This window comes from Cucurbita pepo, chromosome LG17, assembly GCF_002806865.2.
Source record: "Cucurbita pepo subsp. pepo cultivar mu-cu-16 chromosome LG17, ASM280686v2, whole genome shotgun sequence".
Classification (NCBI taxonomy): domain Eukaryota; kingdom Viridiplantae; phylum Streptophyta; class Magnoliopsida; order Cucurbitales; family Cucurbitaceae; genus Cucurbita; species Cucurbita pepo.
In genome coordinates, this window is record NC_036654.1 from 8,651,038 (window position 1) to 8,672,228 (window position 21,191).

General features: G+C 37.1%; 3 protein-coding genes across 6 annotated transcripts; 2 read left to right on the top strand and 1 right to left on the bottom strand.

Annotated features, from left to right (window-relative positions):
* The first annotated feature begins 716 nt into the window (after positions 1-716).
* On the top strand, positions 717-14,846 carry LOC111778581 (structural maintenance of chromosomes protein 1-like). 2 transcript variants are annotated; one of them, XM_023658491.1, is made up of 19 exons: positions 717-977; positions 1,096-1,545; positions 3,882-4,118; positions 4,338-4,571; positions 4,862-5,100; positions 6,274-6,540; positions 6,721-6,991; positions 8,950-9,074; positions 9,577-9,686; positions 9,768-9,875; positions 9,941-10,080; positions 10,206-10,295; positions 10,381-10,589; positions 10,917-11,086; positions 11,664-11,773; positions 12,118-12,497; positions 13,048-13,299; positions 14,122-14,349; positions 14,503-14,846. In XM_023658491.1, exons 2-19 carry the CDS (start codon positions 1,108-1,110, stop codon positions 14,549-14,551), a joined length of 3,657 nt encoding a protein of 1,218 aa, XP_023514259.1. In that variant the 5' UTR covers positions 717-977; positions 1,096-1,107; the 3' UTR covers positions 14,552-14,846. The 2 variants fall into 2 exon arrangements, with proteins under 2 accessions (XP_023514259.1, XP_023514260.1); XM_023658492.1 differs by lacking the exon at positions 717-977 and having other exon boundaries at positions 1,433-1,545; positions 3,892-4,118.
* Positions 14,847-15,202: 356 nt separating this feature from the next.
* Positions 15,203-17,005, top strand: LOC111778078 (protein SCARECROW-like). The gene has a single exon (XM_023657719.1). It carries the CDS (start codon positions 15,401-15,403, stop codon positions 16,874-16,876), a length of 1,476 nt encoding a protein of 491 aa, XP_023513487.1. The 5' UTR covers positions 15,203-15,400; the 3' UTR covers positions 16,877-17,005.
* A 105-nt stretch (positions 17,006-17,110) lies between these two features.
* On the bottom strand, positions 17,111-20,782 carry LOC111778079 (vacuolar protein sorting-associated protein 2 homolog 3-like). 3 transcript variants are annotated; one of them, XM_023657721.1, is made up of 12 exons: positions 20,675-20,782; positions 20,519-20,571; positions 20,279-20,323; positions 19,402-19,436; positions 19,272-19,322; positions 19,046-19,150; positions 18,814-18,885; positions 18,485-18,556; positions 18,000-18,080; positions 17,696-17,731; positions 17,552-17,607; positions 17,111-17,396 (listed from the first exon to the last, which is right to left on the bottom strand). In XM_023657721.1, exons 2-12 carry the CDS (start codon positions 20,550-20,552, stop codon positions 17,345-17,347), a joined length of 639 nt encoding a protein of 212 aa, XP_023513489.1. In that variant the 5' UTR covers positions 20,553-20,571; positions 20,675-20,782; the 3' UTR covers positions 17,111-17,344. The 3 variants fall into 3 exon arrangements, with proteins under 3 accessions (XP_023513489.1, XP_023513490.1, XP_023513488.1); XM_023657722.1 differs by having other exon boundaries at positions 20,666-20,775; XM_023657720.1 differs by having other exon boundaries at positions 20,519-20,774.
* Between the last annotated feature and the right edge of the window lie 409 nt (positions 20,783-21,191).

Below are 21,191 nucleotides of genomic sequence, written 5' to 3' on the forward strand. Positions count from 1 at the left end.
TTTTTTTTAATCACAAATTATGCTCGTGTAATATTACACAGTCCTTTGGAAACACAATTTCTTTTAAGGATGACAACTTCTTCGAGCAGTCCATCCAATGACCCTCTAGAATAAGTTTCGAGCCTCAAGCCCACCCACAACACCTATGATATCAATACTGAAGATGACGGTGATGGTTCTTCTCCTTTTCCTCCATGCACGTTACCTGAACCAAACGAGCTTCGAGATTTGCTTCTAAGTGCTACTAATCATCCCACCAACCAAACGATTCACATGTTTTTATAAAATCATCTTGTAAGATTTGACGGGTTTTTTACACGTATAGAAAATGACACGATCATGTAGCCAGACGGCTATCTATTTTATTTAGTCAATTTTTATATATTTAATTAATTTTAAATTTCCAAATATAAATTTAATAAACTATTTTCAACTATATCAAACCCATTTTATATTTATTGTAAATCAATCTAAAATAAAAACACATAGTTGTAGCCATTCTAAAATATTTACTATTTAAACTCAGTAAAAAAAATATATTAATTAAACCTTTAAAATTTACCATATAATCATCCATGTTTTTTTAACTAATAATATGTTTTTAAGTCAGCAATTTAAATGGGAGAAATAATAATAATAATAAAAAGACAATAAAACATTGCTGTTTTTATTTAAAAAAAAAAAAAAAAAAAAAAAAAAAAAAAAAAAAAAAAAANAAAAAAAAAAACATCGATGAAATCGCGAGTGCGCCGAAAAAATGGGATTTCTTGTAAAAATTTCTACCAAACACCTTCTCCCGCCAAATTTCTGCGGATTTCTCTCCACTCCCTCCCGATTTTTCTTCTCCACTTTCTCAATTTCTCACTTCCATGGAAGTGATTCTGTTCTACACTGAAGTTTCGTCTTCCCCGCTGGATTTTTGTTGAAGTAACGAGTAGCTTCTACTTTTCAGTTGAAGCCCTAGTTCGCTTCTTCAGGTGATTCTTCTTTTACCATTTTGAAAGATTTTCTCTGTTGATTGTTTAGCTACTGTGAAGATTGCTTCCACTTCGCCGTATTGTCCTTCTGAGTTTTAATTTTCTTTCTACATGTAAGTTCTTGCACACCATGCCGTCCATGATTTCGTCCGGCAAGATCATTCGACTGGAGCTTGAGAATTTCAAGTCTTACAAGGGTCATCAGACAATCGGTCCTTTTTATGATTTCACGGCCATAATTGGTCCCAATGGAGCTGGGAAGTCGAACCTTATGGATGCCATAAGCTTCGTGCTTGGTGTACGGACTGGGCAACTGCGTGGGGCACAGTTGAAGGACCTAATCTACGCTTTTGATGACAGGGAAAAGGAACAGAAGGGACGGAGGGCGTTCGTTCAGCTCGTTTATCAGATAGGTAATGGTTCGGAGCTCCAATTTACGAGAGCAATCACAAGCACTGGCGGCAGCGAGTATCGAATTGATGGAAAGATTGTCTCCTGGGATGAGTATAATTCGAAGCTGAGGTCACTTGGAATACTTATCAAGGCTCGGAATTTCCTCGTTTTCCAGGTTTGCTCTGCAAACTTTGTTTCTTATTTTAGAAAAGGGTCTACTCCAAAATATGCTCGTATAATATGTTTTCTTGAACTTTATAATCGCAGGGGATCATTGTAATTTTCAAAACTTGGTTGGGGTTAAAAACCAAACAAAAAGTTGACAACATAACAAAGAATCCATAGGTGGAAATCGTAGTTGTAAGGTTGATCTAATTATCTTAGTATTTTAGTATCTTCTATATTTCTTTCTTTTTTCTTTTTTCCAATGTTTGGTGGGTGATGGGAGAGGTACTTTCTTTTGGGAGGATAGTTGCTTGGGGGATAGACACATTTGCTTTCTTTGTACCGTTTATCCTCGACGAGGACCAGTTGGTGGCTAATGTTCTGATTCACTGTCATTTTCTTCACCCATTTTGGGGTTTCAATGTTCTTTATCTGATAGGGAAATGGTGAATAATTGTTGGTCTTCCCTTGTTAATTGGGGAGTTTTGTTGTATTATGTGGGAAGAGATATTTGTATTTGGAGTCCCTGTCTGTATGATGGCTTGCTTTGTAAATCCTTCTTTCATTGTTTGGTCTATCCCTCTCCCTCGAGTGATTCTATCATTGCCTCATTGTGGAAGGTGAAAATTCTAAAGAAGATTAAGTCTTTGCCTCGTTGTGGAAGATGATTCTATCTTTGCGTCGTGTGGTTCTACATGGAAGAATTAACACTTTATATCAAGTTTCAAGGAAGATGCACTTTCTTTATTAGAGCTTTTTATTGATTCCTTCTAGGCGAGCAATTGTGGACATGGATCATATCCTTTGAAGCTGTTATTTAGCCTATGCTATTTGGAGTCTTTTCTTGGAGTAGTTTGACTTAAGCCTGGCTAGACGTAGGGGTTGTATAGAGATGATCAAGAAGTTTATTCTCTATCCTCCATTTCGTGAGAGGGGAAGGTTTTTATGGCATTCTGGAGACTGTGTAGTTTTGTGGGGCCTTTAGGGAAGGAGGAATAACAGGGTATTTAGAGGGCTTGGGAGGTCTTCGAGTGATATTTAGACCTTTATTAGATTCAAAGTTTCTTCTTGGGCTTTAGTGACAAAGCCTTTGTGTAATTCTCCTTTAGGTCTTGTTTAAGTGTTTGACATCTCTTTCTTTAGCTTGCCTCTTTTTTTTGTGGGCTTTTCTTTTATGCCGTGTGTTCTTTCATTTCTTATGAAGAACCTCCCAACACTGTCTTGCAATGAAACAATGCAGAAAAATGTGGTCAGGGGATTCTTCTTTAGCCAAATTGAAGAACACCGAGGGGCCTAAAGCAGTTGAAGCAAACTTCCTTTGGAGCTTATCACGACTGTCAAGACTTCTTGAGAGACCAAACGAACAATTTTTTTTAATACAAAATCTTAACATTTAGTATCAATATGAGGAAAGTAGTGATTGAAGAGTAGAAAAGTAATTGTTTTTTTTTTAAAAGAAATTTTATAAATTATTTATTTTTTAGAAAACAGTTAGATTTCACGAAAAATGGGCAATTTATAACTGTTATCACATAACACGAGAAAAATAGGCTTGAAAAATGTGAAGTGCATTGACTAGAAAGAGATGAAAAGAACCGCTTTGTCATAGGATATCGGATGCAGAATGAAGAATCCATTTCATATAAAAAGTTGTTGTCAGGAAAAGGGAAGTTTTCTTGTCACTCCCTTGTGGAGTTTGCATCCTTTGAGCACTAGTCTCTTTTTATTATATCAATGAAAAGTTTCATTTCTTGTTCAAAAATAGAAAATGAAATGGCGAAGGCTTGATGGAGGTACTGAAGAAGTGGTTCTTGGTCCATCAGAAAGCTATAACTCTTTTGTCAAGTGAAATTTCATTTGCTTGAAGCCATGATGCTAAAAGACATTTGCCTGATTAGTCTCAACACATTCGTCTATGAAGTCTCAGCCAAAGTTTCAGTAGAAAGATTTAAGGGTGTGATCTCTTCCACCATTTTATCTAGTTGAGTTTCATTTATGGAAGGAAGATAGATCCAGACTAAGGAAAAAATAAAGAGGGAACCCAAAACTTGACAATGAGAAGACATATGAGAACGTGAATTGGGGATCTAAGAAGAAAAAGGGTTTGGAATGTTAGAGTTCGCTACTATGATAGACTGACCAAGTTGTGGATGCCTAAGGCTTAAGTAATACGAAGACAAAGCCGGTTGCATTTAAATGTGAGGAGCAAAGGCTACAAGTACTATATTGCATCATATTAGATAGGCTTTAAAAAGCAGTTCTAGCTTCTTTGATCATGTCAATTGTTGAAGGAAAGTAAGTTGATTGTTTGACATATTCCTGTCGTTAACATGCTTTTTCGTTTAGGGTGATGTAGAATCCGTTGCATCCAAAAGTCCCAAAGAACTCTCGGGACTTCTTGAGCAAATCTCTGGATCTGATGATTTCAAGAGAGAATATGAAGAGTATGAAGAGCAGAAAGCCAAAGCTGAAGAAAATTCAGCACTTGTATATCAGAAGAAAAAGACTATTGTGATGGAAAGAAAACAGAAGAAAGAGCAAAAGGAAGAAGCTGAAAAACACCTCCGTTTGCAAGATCAACTGGTATGTAATCTGCGGTTCTGTATACATAGAGCATGATGGAAATAATTCCTACACTGAACAATAGTTAATGTCTGTCCAGCTAAGTTGTTATTGCCCTGCATTGAAATATCATCTTGCTTATTCTCTTGTATTGTAAATTTAATAATTTTAGGAGTTTGTGGGACTTTCTTTAGATAATTAAAATTTTAATTTTTTTTCTTTCCATTTTCCTATCTGCAGAGATCTTTGAAGAAAGATCACTTCTTGTGGCAATTATTTGTTATAGAAAAGGACGTCGTGAAACTTAATGATGATCTTGAAGCTGAAAGGAGAAGCCGTGATGATGTCATGGAACAAATTGATGGTTTTGAACACGAAGCATTGAAAAAGAGAAAGGAACAAGCTAAGTATTTTAAGGAAATTGGTAACTGCGAGAAGAGAATTGCAGAGAGGAGTAATAAGCTTGATAAGAATGTAAGTGCGCCAACTTCATTTTGTTGAATTCATTTCAAAACATTTTTGAATCATCTCAAAAATGCAAGTTTGACGCTTAAAGTTTTTCTTCAGCATAACTGGTATGGAGGACAGCTAAATTGTTTCTGTTGTAGTTGTGGACCTCTTTATTGATTAATGCTTAATATTATGAAGAATTGTTTTCCTAAGGGTCTGCGATCATTAATTTTATATTTAACCTGCGCTCTGTTGGTTATTCATCAAACTTTTTTTTTTTTTTTCGTTTTTAATTTTATTGCCATGCTTTGCAGCAACCCGAGCTTCTTAAATTGAAAGAAGAAACATCTCGAATAAATTCAAAAATCAAGAGAAGTAGAAAAGATCTTGATAAGAAAATGGAACAAAGGAGAAAACACGCTCAATATATAAAGGAGTTACAAAAGGGCATACGGGATCTCAATGCAAAGCTGGAGGATTTACATGAAAAAGGCCGAGACAGTGGTGAAAAACTAAAGTTAGATGACCAAGAACTGAGGGAATATTGTCGAATGTAAGTCTTTATTTATTTATTGTTTTGATTGAAAATGATTCTATGTTGATACTATTTCCTTACCCTAAAAATTACTGTCATATTAACTAGATTTGGGACTTCACTTGAGAATATCCTTTAAAAATTATGCTTCTATAGATTGTACTTGACGTCCTTGATGCTTGTTTGGGAATGTTGTTTCTGATGCATGTCATGAGAATTCTTATATTTCTTTGTGAAAAGGTATTTTCTTGATTCATTAAACCAACAATGAAGTTCATAAACATGTCTTTACTTTTGGAGAAGAGTTTGATTTGGTTGAAACTGGAAGCATAAAGTTCTTGAGTGCTCATGCTAGGGTGCATAATAATGAAGTTCATGTCATTTACGGATATCGTATCAAATAGCAGGTTTATAATCCAACCTCTGACACTCAGGGTACAATACCGGCACACTCGTGCCGCTTGGTACTGTTCTCGAAAGACCCATTTCAAATGAAGTCACTCAAGACACTCGTCTCAAAACGCTTGCCCTCACTGTGACACACGCATGTGCCATAGGGTAGCTCGCTTAGGCCACAAAGCCCAAAGGTGGTGGAGAGTTGACACCATACCTCCCCCTATAGTACATTTTGAGGCATTTTCAATACTCTTCGGTAGACGTCATTTGGCGAACGGTCATTAGTGTCGTGGAGCGTCCTTCCGGTGTCCGATTGACACCAAATTTGGTGAGCATTCATATTTCATATGGATGGACTTGACTCTAGAACCGCACTCCCAAATTCTCTCTGGAACCCCGACTTTCGAGGTTAAGGCCGGGGGCCCTGACCCTTCAACAAGCTTGTCCTTGGAAGGAGGGAAATCGTAGAACATTTAAAGAAAAGGAGGCATCTTTTGATTTTTTGTGTTATAGCATACAACTCACCAGCCCTTGGTTGTGTTATAACCGCAAGAACTTCATTTGTAACTACACTGTGTCTATCATCCTTTGCGATTGGAGGCTCTTGTAGATTCTTGGGGAGGGGTTTTCTAAACCCATTGCCCATGGTGTTTTGCCCATTCTAAAATATCTTTGTTTCTCCTTAAAAAAAAAAAAAAATCTGAGAGGATCATATTGATGTTTGACATTGTTCTCAAACCTTTGCCTTTCCCTTAGTTTTAAGTGTAGTTGGTAATTGGTTTCTTGATGCTGCAGCAAGGAGGAAGCTGGGATGAAAACTGTAAAACTAAGAGATGAAAAGGAGGTATTAGATAGGCAACAACATGCTGATATTGAAGCTCAGAAGAATTTGGAAGAAAACCTTCAACAATTACATAACAGGGAGAATGAATTGGAGTCACAAGAGGAGCAGATGCGAACAAGACAGAGAAAAATTCTTGATAGTTCAGCTAGACATAAGGATGATGTTGCAGATCTGAAAAAGGATTTGCATGCCATGAAAGATAAGCATCGAGATGCCAGGTTAATTTTTTTTAGTTATCGCTTTCATACTGGCGATGAAGTCTGTTTAAGTATTCTCTGGTTCTGCTATTGCATTCTTTGAAGGTTGTCATTTGTTTCATACATATTTAAGTTAGCAGAGTCTAGATAAATGTGGCACAAAATAATCTTATGTTATGTTTAATTTTTAACTTGATCCAGGAATAAATATGAAAACTTAAAGTCCAAAATTGGAGAAATTGAAAACCAACTGCGTGAGTTGAAGGCTGATAGATATGAAAATGAAAGAGATGCCAGATTATCTCAAGCTGTTGAAACATTGAAACGGCTGTTTCAAGGAGTTCATGGTCGTATGACTGATCTTTGCCGTCCAACACAAAAGAAGTACAACCTGGCTGTTACTGTTGCAATGGGTAAATTTATGGATGCAGTGGTTGTTGAGGATGAACAGACGGGAAAAGAATGTATTAAGGTACATATTCGAGCTCATCTCCTCTTTTTTGCCCCTAGTATAAAGCATAGTAGCCCTTTTATTTGTCTTGGTCAGTAAGCTTCTCTTGTGAAATATTTTTTCATATGTTGTACTGTACACACTTATTTTATCGGATGATTATTACTTCATTTTGATTTCGTAAAGAGGTGGAGAGTAATGTTGCTGTCACTCTTGTTCTTGTCATCAATTTCTCCCACTGTCTTTAGCCCTTGTTGGAGTATTGATATGATTAAATTTACCACAACCATCTGCTTAAACTTATGTGTTGATTGGTGATCTAACATGGTATTAGAGCAGAAGGTCCTAGGTTCAAACTCCTTTAATGTCATTTCCTACCCTAGCTAATATTGATTTTCACTTGTTGGGCATGGTACAAAGTTTCAAATTCACAAGTGGGGTGTTGGAGTGTTGATATAATTAAATTTACTGTAACCGTCAACTTAAGGTTTTTGGTTGATTGGTGATTTAACAACCCTCGTTTTTCCCCTTACTAGTGTTGTTTTTTTTAGAATTTAGGATGTTTCCTTGTATCTTCTTGGTCCTCCACTCTGATCATGTGCTTTTTCTAGTTTTTTTTTTTTTTTTTCCCACATTGAATACAAACGTTCATAATCGGATTACGTAGTTCAATGGCAGTCGAGTTGTTTTGACTGATGGAAGCTTACAAATCGTTTGCCATGCCTATTGAGCTTTCCTAAGTCTAATGGTTGAGTGCAGTGTTAAAAAGCCCAACAGAGACCCTAGGAATAATAGGGTCGAACTGATGGTTATGTTCTTTTGGTAGAAGAAAATTCAAATAAGTTGGCTTATAGAGGAAGAAAATGCTTTGTCATGGTGCTGGTAGGTTTTAACAAATTTAGGTAGCTTAAATCCAAAAGAGGGTTATCCATGTGGAAGACTAGGCATGAGGTAATGAAAATGCTCTCTTCTCTCTTGTCTTGGGTTTCCCTTCTGTTGGTCTTTGGGTTTTCAAGATTCAATTCTCATCACCTCTGCTCCTTCCTCTTATAGCCATTTTAGTCTTTAAAATCATCAACGTCTGTTTGAGTACGTCCACATTAAGAAAAAAGGTAGCTGCTGTGTTGACAAAAAAATATTTTTGTACTTGGGCTGAAAATGGTCCCTTCATTGTTGAAGATGTGGAAAGAAGTGTCCTGATGCTCCATTCTTAATTCGGAAAGAGGACTTCCGATGGAAGGGAAATTCTTATCTGCCTTTTCCAAACAAGCTTTTATTTTTGACAGATGCTAAGTCTCTTTTATTTTTTTATTTTTTTATTTTTGAGAATTTTGTTTTAATCTTGGAGAAGGGATGTTTGTCTTTGGAGTTCTAATCGTTCAAAGGCTTGCCTGAAGTTCATTCTTTCAGTGTTTGATGAGTCCTTCCCCATCTAGCAGTTCTATCTTTACTGATTGTAGAAAGTGAAAGTTAAGTTTTTTGTGTGTGAAGTCATGCACAAGAGTTAACAATTTGGATTTTTTTGTGTGTGAAGTCATGCACAAGAGTTAACAATTTGGATTTGAGTTCCAGGAAGATGCACAACATGGTAAGGTCAATTTGGATTTTTGTACGTTGTTTTAGCTTTCATGTTTTTTCCAAATGAAAGTTCAGTTCATAAAAAAAGGAGTTAATGTTAAACACAAAATGATATTCATGGCATAGCAAGAAGAATATAGAAAAGCTATGATGTAGAAGATTTTCCAAACTCAATTAAAATCTTAAACATGTCCTTGAAAGTCTTTGGTGTTGTCTTTTCTTCCCTTTTTTTGATTTCTACCTTAGATGATAATTTATCCGAGAACTCAATGCGTTTGAATTTCTTGTATTTAACATGCCTGCCTTTGTTTATCAAATTTTATGTACCTTTATTAGTTTTGATACAAGGGGTTTGGTTTACTTTATATGTAAATGCAATACTTTTCCTGGCTTTCCTGCAGTATTTGAAAGAACAAAGGCTTCCTCCTCAGACATTCATACCTCTTCAGTCTGTTCGTGTAAAGCCCGTCATTGAGAGACTGCGTGCTTTAGGTGGTAGTGCAAAGTTGGTCTTTGATGTTATCCAATATCCTTCTATGATTCTATTACTTGGACACCGGAGGAGAAACACTTGTTACTTGCCTGTTTATGTTTGGAGATAATCTTCTTCACCAACGTTTTGGTACATAGCTGTCTATTAAGTTAAATATATACGATGTTACATAAAATATTTAAAATCAGGTGAAAATAATCTATACCTTGAATTAATTACCTTTTGAACCAGATCATAACATGGCTATAAAAACGAGGAACAATCGTGTCTAGCTATAAAAACGTTCACACAGCTAGCTACAACTAAAAAAGAAGAATAAGGGGTGATAAACTCACTACTTAAGTTTAGAGTTCATTCTTTTTTAATTAAAATTTAGATCACTGTGCTAAATATATGGATATGAAACTGGAAATTTCCTTCGAAACATTTCTGTATGATTGGTTTACTTCTTTTATTCTCAAGAAATTGTAATTTTAAACTGCTAGTGGGTAATAGGCTAGTAAATTTTATGAATTTGTATGCTTAACGATCACACTTTTAATCCGACATTGGAGAAGGCAATTGTTTTTGCTGTGGGAAATACTCTAGTTTGTGACGACCTCGATGAAGCCAAGGCTCTGAGCTGGAGCGGAGAAAGATATAAAGGTAACATTTAGTCAGTTTTAAGTTATTTTTTATAGCTCCATCAGGTTTATCTTATGGTTACTCTGTTTATGCTTGAACTAGTCGTAACTGTTGATGGAATTATGCTTACGAAATCTGGCACAATGACTGGGGGTACCAGTGGTGGCATGGAAGCGAGGTCAAACAAATGGGACGATAAAAAGATTGAAGGTACTCAATCCATTCATTGATTATGGTTTTTTGGAACTATATCATTTATTGTTACTGTTTTGTAGGGTTTAAGAAAAAGAAAGAACAGTATGAATCAGAGCTAGATGAACTTGGATCAATCAGAGAGATGCAACTAAAGGAATCTGAAGCATCTGGGAGGATTAGTGGACTTGAGAAAAAGATTCAGTATGCAGAGATTGAGAAGGTGATTACCCTAAAATATTCTTGTCGTTGTCGTACTCCTTCAAACAGAATCTTTGTATAGAAAAATCTAATGATCATAATGCAGAGAAATGAATGTGAGGTTGACTAAGAGATGTTTTATTGCAGCGAAGTATTGAAGACAAACTTGCAAACTTGAGGCAAGAGAAAGAAATTATAAAAGAAGAAATTGATCGAATAAGTCCGGAACTTCAGAAGGTAATATTATGATCATACGTCAATCTTTTTATTTTCTGTACACATTTAAAAATTCAACTGTAATGTTGTATTGTTAAAATTGTAGTTGAAGAATGGGGTTGATAAGAGGAACACAGACATTAGGAAGTTGGAGAGGAGGATCAATGAAATTGTTGACCGGATATATCGAGACTTCAGTAAATCTGTTGGGGTGGCCAACATACGAGAATACGAAGAAAACCAACTTCAATCTGTGCAGCATATGGCCGACGAACGTGTTAGCTTGAGCAGTCAGCTGACAAAATTGAAATGCCAGTAGGTTCCCGCGTTTTTACACTTATCCTACCATGCTTAGCGTACTTATGCTTCTATGTTTAAGAAAATAAAACACATGCACAATGTTCTTGTTCCTTGCACATTGAGAGTCGGTGGATAATGCACAGTTTTGCTCAAGTTGGGGTGTATCAGAGTTTTTTTTTATACATCCTTTTGGTTTATTGAGCCCAAATCTTTGGCTGATACCATATTTTCTACTGAACTTTAGTTATACTAATGTAATATAAATGAATAGTTCGTTAACTTCCAATTATAGTCAGCTCATTTCTATGCTAATAGAACATGTTCTGTTTGTGCCTAACACAGGTTGGAGTATGAACAGAATCGAGACATGGAATCACAAATTAAAGAACTAGAATCTACTTTGACTTCTTTGGAGCATGGTTTAAGAAAGATTCAAAACAAAGAAGCTGATGCCAAATCAACCGCCGAAAATGCCAATAATGATATCGATCGCTTGAAGGAGGAACTGGCTGGTAAGTTCTCGTCGTGGAATATATACAATATATATACATATATATCTATTTATTTCTGAAATTCTATTTTATTTACCATTTGCAAAAATACTTTGTGAAAATTTTGAGCTTATTTTTATGCAGCATGATCTTACCATATCAAATTCTCTTGTCAAACTCTGGAATAGGACAGTTCTTGCATATATTGTAAAAGATCTAATTTTTATTTGTTTCTTTTTCCTTTTGGTATGGCTCACAGTGGAATTCATTTTCTAAAGAAGTTTTTTAATGAAGTCATTTATTCGAGTTGAAATGGCACGTATTTCATTTAAAAACCGAACATTTTCTGTTTCTAAATTCGAGAATCTCATGTATAGGAACGATTTTTTTCCTCATATCAAACCAACAAGGCGGATTTCATAAACATGGCTTATTGTTCTTTATCGTTTGTCCAGTTAAGAACTCTTACCCTAATATTTCTTCCATGTGAATTTGGGGTAACTTTTGGGTGTAGTGCTTTTATGGAAGAACACTTCCTTATAAACATAGTCTATTGTTTTTTATTGTTCCTCTAGTTAAAAATTCATTGTCTTTGCAGAGTGGAAGTCGAGGTTGGAAGACTGTGAGAAGGATATGCAGGAATGGAAGAAGAAAACATCTTCTGCTACAACTAGCATATCGAAACTGAGTCGTCAGATTAATTCTAAGGTTCTGTTTTAAGGCTTTTGATATTTGTCGACACGGTATGTGTACACCATGGTACCGAACCTTTTTTTAAAATATTTTGATACTAGATATTGTATTATTTAAAATAGGTGATCTGTGATCGTTTCTTCGACCTCTTAACGTATTGCTTTTACATCACTCATTTTTATTTCCTTTTTCTCATATGAAAATATCAGAAGTTAACAAATCTTCAACAAAAAAAATGTATAGTATATATAACAAATATGTCCTTTCTCTCTTATTTGAATTTTTTGTGCTTCTTTGCTCTTCATTCTTTATATAAGCATAGTAAACCATGATGGATATCCACCATATTTTTCTTCCAGGAGAGCAACATTGAACAGCTGATCACACAGAAGCAGGAAATAGTGGAAAAATGTGAATTGGAAAATATAGTTCTCCCCACTATCTCAGACCCCATGGAGACTGAATCCTTGACGCCTGGCCCTGTTTTTGATTTTAGCCACCTCAATAGATCCTATCAACAGGAGAAGAGATCATCTGATAGAGAGAAACTTGAGATGGAGTTTAAACATAAGATAGATGGCTTGATATCTGAAATTGAAAGAACTGCACCAAATTTGAAAGCACTAGATCAATATGAGGCTTTGAAAGAGAAGGAAAGAATAATATCTGAGGAGTTTGAAGCAGCTAGGAAAGAGGAGAAAGAGGTGGCTGATAAATTCAGCTCTATTAAGCAAAAAAGGTGATCCTTTTTAATTGCATCTTTATGTTTGAAAGGCCCTTTCATTTGATCTATTAGTTAACGTCGAGAAGCATATTCGAATGCGTCTAAAATTATAATATGAAATGTGTATGTAAACGTGACAGTTACTAGGGGTCTTAAAAAGACATTATCACTCGAACGCAAACTAATTTGAACAAAGTATGCATAGTTGGGTTGAAAGATTAGCTAACGAGTTACGGTGAATTTAATTATATCAATACTCTAATGGATTTTAGTCGTCTTTCAACCCAATCTAATTCAAGAACACACTTGGGTTATTTATGATCATGTTCTTTCGTTCTAGTCGTGTCAACGCCATTCCATATGTTGGAGGGGCGTCAATGCTTCATAGCCTTATGTTATACATTGTTATGTTGATATTCTCATTTATTTATTCTGAGACATGTGGATACTGCTTTTGTACTTGTATGTTGGACTCTCCAATGTAGGTTATTTAGTTGCCAACATGTTCTACCTGAATGAATTTGCAGTTTGTGTGTATTTGCTGAGTTAGTGTTGACAACTGCAGGTACGAGTTGTTTATGGATGCTTTCAACCATATTTCTGGAAACATTGATAAGATTTATAAGCAATTGACAAAAAGTAATACACATCCCTTGGGTGGAACGGCATATTTGAACTTGGAAAATGAGGATGAACCATTTTTACATGGCATCAAGTATACTGCTATGCCTCCAACGAAGCGGTTTCGTGATATGGAACAATTATCTGGTGGAGAAAAGACTGTTGCAGCGCTAGCATTGCTTTTTTCCATTCATAGGTATGATGGTGTTGATGCTTGATCTTAAGATTTATGAACCTTCAGTTGCTTATGAGTTTGTCTCTCTACTAGATCATAAATTTTCCACTGAACTTGACTCCCCAACCATTCCCCCTCAGGTTGAGTCAATAGGATAAGGTGGTTGTTATTATTTTATTAGACTACATCATTGCTGTGTCAAGTACCATGTGTTATAGAATATTTTGGTGAGATCCTACCTTTGTTGTTGGGGATGAGAGCAAAACATTCTTTATAAGGGTGTGGAAACCTCTCCCTACCATACGCGTTTTCTAAACCTTGAGGGCAAGCCTGAAAGGGAAAGCCCATAAAGGATAATATCTGCCAGTGGGGGGCTTGGACTGTTACAAATGGTATTAGAGCGAGATATCGGGCGATGTGCCAGTGAGGAGGCTGAGCCCCAAAGGGGGGTAGACACGAGGCGGTGTACTAGCAAGGACGCTGGGCCCCGAAGGAGGATGGATTGAGGGGTCACACATTGATTGGAGAAGGAAACGAGTGCCAGCGAGAACGCTGGATCCCGAAGGGGGTGGATTGTGAGATCCCACATCGGTTGGGGAGGAGAATAAAACATTCTTAATAAGGGTGTGGAAATCTCTCCCTAGCAGACGTGTTTTAAAAATTTTGAGTGCAAGCCCAAAATGGCAAGTTCAACCAAGCCCGAAATGGCAAGTTCAAAGAGGACAATAGTTGTTAGCGGTGGCTTGGGTTAATTTTGCAGCAAGAGGAAGCCAATAAACTTGTTAAGGGCCAACAATTTATTTTGTCAACTGATGCCTGTTTACATTATCCAATGTATTTCAGTTTTAGGCCTTCGCCCTTTTTCATTTTGGATGAAGTGGATGCTGCCTTAGATAACTTGAACGTTGCAAAGGTCGCTGGTTTCATTCGATCGAAGTCATGTGAAGGTGCCAGGATGAATCAGGACGACGACGGAAGTAGTGGTTTTCAAAGTATTGTTATATCACTGAAGGATAGCTTTTACGACAAAGCCGAAGCTTTAGTCGGGGTTTACCGGGATTGCGAGAGAAGGTAAGCTCATAAAACATATTTCTTACACAAACGAATCATAATATGCAAGATTTTGGCTATTATCTGTTGCATTCATGTTCGTTTAGCCTAATCGCTTGTTTCCTGATAGCATGGCCAAAACGTCGTTACAAATAATGCACTTGTATTTTTCAGCTGCTCGAGAACGTTGACCTTCGACCTTACCAAATATCGAGAATCATAGAAAGCATTATTTGACTGGTTGAAATCTGTAGAATGCCAACAAATGTACATTACACTGTTGTAGAGCTTCTTCAATCCCATGCATAAGAACTGATGCTGGATTCGTATCTCTGATGGAATGATACCTTACAATTAGAAGTATTCCTTGTAATTATAATGGTACAATATACTTCCCTTGGTTAATTAATTAGGAAAAATATTGTGTAAGCCATTTGTCGCCATATCCCTTAGTTTAGAGTCAATCATTCCTTTATATTTTAATATTTATTTGCTGAGAGGGCTTTACATTATTTTTATTAGCACCAATATAACATTCATATTCATAATCATGTTGTTGGTGAATGATTTTAAGCATCATCATTGAGTTTTTCATTTGGACATGCCACTATTGAGTATTAAGTAGCATTTGAGTGGCATGTCTATATCGATAAGTTCAGATATGCTAATCGACCGTTTAGAAAGGCAGACTAAAAATGCCTCAAAATATACTATATAGGAGTGACTAATCTGCATGAGTTGAGCACAGGGTACCCTATGTCGTCTGCCACGCCCACATCTCAAGCACAATGTGCCGCACATGCGCATATGCTTGGAGCTTAGAATGTGGAAGTCGAAGGTCAAGGGTGTTTGACGGTGGTGCGGTGGTGAAACGTAACAACAATTTATTGATATAAATGTTTGATGACTTTTTGGATTATATGAGTTATGCTATCTCCCACCAAGCATATGTCATACAATTTGGCTTTTAGCACTTGACTTCTTCTCTATGGCTTGGTTTCTGCCGGCCATCATCCTAAGGTCGGATCACAAAATTAAAAAAAAAACTAAAGATGCAGAAAACTAAGCACTTATGTCTGCCATTAAAATGGCTCCATGCTCTTTCATCAACAACCTCTCACACCCATATATTTTCTTCCTCTCCCCTTACCCTCAGTCTTTCGCTTTTCCGATGAAGCTCAGCCGACCGGAGGTTGATAATGGCTGCCTTCTTCAACCACCCGATCCCGATGAACCTTGGGATTTTGAGCTCCCTTCTTCAACCTCCAACACTCCCATCTTTCATAACCAAGCCTTCAACTTGCAGAGCAGCAATGAGTTTGCATTCTCGGTTGACCATGTCAATGACTTATTGGAGTCTAGCACCGATGATACCACGAATGGCGACGAGCTCCAAGTTCATGTAGGGAATGGGAGAAGTAAAGATGTTGATGATCATGGGTTAACTTTGATCAGCCTCCTTTTCGAGTGTAGTGTTGCGATCTCTGTCGACAATCTTGTGGAGGCGCACCGAATGCTTCTTGAACTCACTCAAATGGCGTCACCTTATGGGCAGTCGAGTGCAGAGCGTGTGGTTACATACTTTGCAGCTGCCATGTCTAGCAGAGTCATAAACTCCATATTGGGAATCTGCTCTCCTTTACTCGACTACAAAAGCATAAGCAATTCCTTCCAAATTTTCAACAATGTTTCACCATTAATCAAGTTTGCTCATTTGGCTTCAAACCAAACCATACTTGAATCTCTCTCACAATGTGTTGATCCAATTCATATCATAGACCTTGACATCATGCAAGGCATACAATGGCCCCCACTTTTTCAAGCTCTCACCACGAAAATGGACGATTCCCGCTCTCGCCATGTGAGGATCACTGCCATGGGAACCACCATGGAGCTTCTCCTCGACACAGGAAAACAACTCTCAAACATTGCTCGACAACTTGGCTTATCTTTCGAGTACAACCCTATTGCTACAAAGGTTGGAAAAGTCGACGTATCAATGGTGAAACTCCGACAAGGAGAGACGGTGGTTGTGAACTGGGTTCGACACTGTCTTTATGATGCAACCGGGTCTGATTGGAAAACCCTTGGACTAATTCAACAACTAGGACCTAAAGTTTTCACATTTGTGGAGCAAGATATGTGCCATGGAGGTTCATATCTAGATCGCTTTGTTAGCTCTTTGCATTACTATTCTGCCATTTTCGACTCTCTTGGAGCTTGTTTGAGCAGTAATGACAGTAACAGAAATCAAGTGGAGCACAATATTCTGTATAGGGAGATCAATAACATATTGGCAATTGGAGGGTCATCAAGAAGTGGAGAGGAGAAGTTTAAGGAATGGAGAAGTGAACTAAGAAAGTGTTTAATGGAAGTTCCAATGAGTGCAAACTCCATGGCTCAAGCTTGGTTGATGTTGAATATGCAATCAAATAATCAAGGGTTTAGTCTTGTACAAGGGGAAGGTGGGGCACTGAAGCTTAGATGGAAAGATACAAGTCTCTATACAGCTTCGTCCTGGACTCGTTGCAACGTGGGAGTTGCTTGAATGGTTTCTAAGCTTAGAAATTAGACGCTAAAAGTTTCGTATTTAGAAAGTTTCGGTATCTTTCAGTTTTGGATTATGTTAGGATTGTGTTCTTATTTAGTTTCTGCCATATTATCGACAAAATATATCGTTAACTATGAACTGTTCGTCATACTATGTCAATTCTACCCAAAAAAAACTGATCTAATAAGTATGTCATTTCATACCAGAAGCTCAAAAACTCTAAATTTATAGCTTAACCCAGACCATGAGGCATTTCATATAAGGATATAGTCTCCATTTCCTTCAACTTAAATCCTGAAGGCTTCAAGCAAATGGTTTGATAAGATTTCATCATCTCAAAAAGGTAATAAACATTTATGCTCAATTGTGAAGATGAGAAGGAGAGAGAGTTTCCATGTACAGTAGATGATCCTAGTCGAAATCATGTATATCTCAATAGAAAATCAAGGGAACTTATCATAATAATCAGGGATTTCGAAGAGCAGCCAATCGCTTTTCGAGCTCGTCAACACTCGAACTGCAAAATATCAGCAACAAAGTAGCACTTTTTGATATAAAAACAAAAGGAACAACTTATGATTATACCATTTCCATGATCATTTTATGATATAACAAATAAATTCTCTTTTGATTTATGCAAGAAGAAGAATGTTAATGGGAAATACTTCGTACCTGCTGACACCCTCGGTATTCCTCGGCGCAATTCTTCCTTTCGGAGCTGATGAAAGCTGGATCAAATACACATGATCCAATCAGTTCAGTTTCAATATCCAGTTGACAAGACTTCAAAAAGATGCAAAACCAATTTTAACATACCTGTGAGGCAACGTCAACGCCGATTTCATCGAGCACCTGTTCAGAAGGGGGGAAGTAGTGTTATGCATTTAGTTCTTAACTAAGCACTTTGACCTCTTGCTCACAAACTTATGACTTTAAACTCAATGCACACAATCACCAAGAGAAAGCCAAAAGGTAAGGGCCAGAGCTTCAAATTATGTACTGCTGATTGGAGCTTGTTACCAAGAAACAATTTTGAGCGAACTATTTTCTACACCTCCTGCTCCACCCGAGTCGATTGGAATAAAGAGAGGAGAAAATGATGGCAACTGTAGGAGCTTACCTGATTCGTTAGATCTTCAGTTTCTTCTTCAGCTAAATCATCATCCAGGGCATCGTCTATGGCATCTGAAATCATCTCCGTCTGCGAATGAGATAACGTGAGGATCCAGAAACATGAAACATAAAACGGCAAAGCAGAACAAATTTTTCACAACAGTTCAAAATTTTGATAACATGGATTCTAATTGCATTAGGAATATGGCATAGTTTCCTGCAAACAATGACTATGAGTCAAAACTTATCCCCTTAACAGAAGTCAAAATTTCATGCTAGTATTTAATCGTTTCTTTCACTAACATCCTCGGAAGTCTGATGTGCCAATTTCAACCAAAAAAAAAAAAAAATATACCAACAGGAAGGGCGAGGTGTCGTAGGTCACTATGCCATGTAGAAAGCACAAAATAAACAAAGCTTGCTAATTCAAATGCTTTTCTTCCTATATCAACGTGTGTGGAAAAAATATATTTACTTAGAGCAAGATCTTACAGTCATATCCATCTGTGCGGACTGCTTCTGAAATTCTCTAATGACCTTTGCTTGCTTCGCGGGATCCATTTGCTGCAGATGAGTATGGTAACAATTATATATAATTTTTTCTGCAGATCAGTCTTATTTTCATTCTTTTTTCTAATTGAAATTTTCTGGAGTGTTGCACAGCCAAAAATGAGACAATTGCTGCTATATATAATTGTTTTCAACTTAGTTATGCTAGATTTGCTTCACCCAAACAACACCCTTTTATTGCCTCTACCTGGCGTGTCGAATACAGCTACTCAACCATACGTAAGATTTTATTAATATCCAAATTTTCATACCTTATTCATAACCGACATTGCTTTACCGGCACTCTTCATGCCAGCAGCAACGGAGGTTTGAGCATGCATTGCCTGCAAAAAGTCGGTAGGTGACATTAATAATATAACATATTTAAACATTTGAGCGAAAAAGATGTCTATAGATCTCATGTATGCACACAAGAAAACTATAAATCTGATTGCACTAACTCAACCAAATAAGAAAAGAGAGGAATTAGGCACTTGACTTCACCTGTGTATGAGTTGCTATGCCTCTCATTTGAGCTCGACTTCCTTGCAAGTTTGCTATTTGCTGTCTAAGTCTAACTAGCTGCCGAGCAAGGATCTTTGTTGCTGCCTGAAGAAATGAATAAATGATGCTAAAAAACATTAATACTCGGAGAAATCTCAGAAGTAGAATTTTTCCAAGACTTAAGAGTCTAAGATCTATACAATCTGGTCCAGAATATGAAATGTACCTCATTTCCTGTTTTGGCAGTTCTCTTTATCTCTGCGACAAGCTTCTTTTCCTGATAAGATAATAAGTCAAATCATATTAAAAACACAGGAAATTTAGAGAACAGCCATATTTAAAAGCTCTTCACGTACTTCTAATTGCAATGCTCCGATTTCCTTCTCGATACCTGCAAAAAGAGAGGTGAGAAAAATAAGCAAAAAGATGCGACCACTTAGTGCTATCACAAATGGTATCAGAGCTAGACACCAGGCGGTGTGCCAGCGAGGACGCTAGACCAAAGGGGGTGGATTGTGAGATCTCACATCAGTTGGAGAGGACAACAAAGCATTCCTTATAAAGGTGTGGAAAGTTCTCCCCAATAGACGCGTTTTAAAATCGTGAAGCCGACGGCGATGCGTAACAATCCAAAGCGGACAATATCTGCTAACAGTGGGCTTGGGCTGTTACAAATGGTATTAGAGCCAGACACCAGGCGATGTGCCAGCGTAGACGTTAGGCCAAAGGGGGGTGGATTGTGAGATCTCACATCGGTTGGAGAGGACAACGAATCATTCTTTATAAGGGTATGGAAACATCTCCCTAGCAGACACGTTTTAAAACCTTGAGGGAAAGCCTAGAACGGAAAGTCCAAAGAGGACAATATCTGCTAGTGGAGGGCTTAGGCGGTTAAACTCCGAAGAGAAAGGAATCCCAAAACATTAGTACTATCTTCTACAAATTCAAACCACAACATGAATGATATAGCATGAAGAAATGACCCAAAGTTCAAGCCCAAAATTTCTTCCCATTTTCTCTTTAAGGGAAGGTGTTGGGGGTAATCATAATTCCATGCTTCTTTGCGCCATTCAGTCCGAAAGAAACATCATGATGAACAACGAATGAAGTGTAAAATACACGAATATAATGAGAAACATGAAGATATTTAATGAAACAAAAGGGTGATCATGACTATACAACCAGATGAATTCCTTCCTAATCAAGTGCAGGTAAGAAACATCAATAAGATACCTCTCGTAGAGCGCGTCATTTCCCTTTTACTCTCCCGAAGAGCTTCTGAAATCAAAACAAGTCCAATCACACAACGAACAACACAAGACGAACGAAACAAACATAATCCAGTTTAATTCGCAGAATAAAAATACAAAAATGAGAAAGCGGAACTCTGACGAACAAGTTGCCGCTAAAAACTTAATCATCAAAGTGAACGAAATCGATGAAGTAGAAAAGATGGCAGCAATTCGGGACGACCTTTGGCGTCGGGTTTCTTAGAAAAGATATTCATGGCGCCCAAGAGAATGATCCTGAGCACAACGCAGATGAATTTAGACGAATTTCTGCAGGGAAATTCCCGAACAAACAAGAACGTGAGAAGGATGATGTTGAATTGAAACAAACACAAATTACCGATCCTTCTGTAATCGTTGGGATGGAACATCAATTAATGCTATTCGAAATTCGTGCTTTAATTCTAAAACAGTCGCATTCCAGAGAGGTCAACTTTTTATATGGGGGTTTCTGTTCTAACTCACAAGGTCAACTTTATAATGAAAGTATTTATGACCAAATATCAATTCATCAACTCTGTGATTGGGCGAGTAGATATTGCCTTCTTTTAATTTTAAGTTTTAAAACGTTTATGTTACTGTGAGGTTTCCACATTTTTATAAGGAATGTTTCGTTCTTTTCTCTAATCGATGTAGGATTTCACAATCCACTTTCTTGGGAGCCAACATCCTCGCTGACACACTGTTTCGTGTCGGTCTCTTATACCATTTCTAACAGTTTAAGCTCATTGCTAGCAGATATTGTCCGCTTTTGTCTATTACGTATCCTTGCGGTTTTAAAACGTGTTTATTGGGGAGAGATTTAAGGTTTAGGGTTTAAGGTTTTAAAACGTTCGTTCTCTTCTCCGAACGATGTA

Coding starts and splice junctions, on each gene's coding strand:
- LOC111778581 (XM_023658491.1), top strand. CDS start 1,108: ATGCCGTCCATGATTTCGTCCGGCAAGATCATTCGACTGGAGCTTGAG. Junction 5,101..6,273: donor CTGAGGGAATATTGTCGAAT/GTAAGTCTTTAT, acceptor TTGATGCTGCAG/CAAGGAGGAAGCTGGGATGA. Junction 11,087..11,663: donor CTTGAAGGAGGAACTGGCTG/GTAAGTTCTCGT, acceptor TTGTCTTTGCAG/AGTGGAAGTCGAGGTTGGAA.
- LOC111778078 (XM_023657719.1), top strand. CDS start 15,401: ATGTCTGCCATTAAAATGGCTCCATGCTCTTTCATCAACAACCTCTCA.
- LOC111778079 (XM_023657720.1), bottom strand. CDS start 20,705: ATGTTCCATCCCAACGATTACAGAAGGATCGGTAATTTGTGTTTGTTT. Junction 19,151..19,271: donor CTGCCAAAACAGGAAATGAG/GTACATTTCATA, acceptor TCATTTCTTCAG/GCAGCAACAAAGATCCTTGC. Junction 18,886..19,045: donor GCATAGCAACTCATACACAG/GTGAAGTCAAGT, acceptor GACTTTTTGCAG/GCAATGCATGCTCAAACCTC.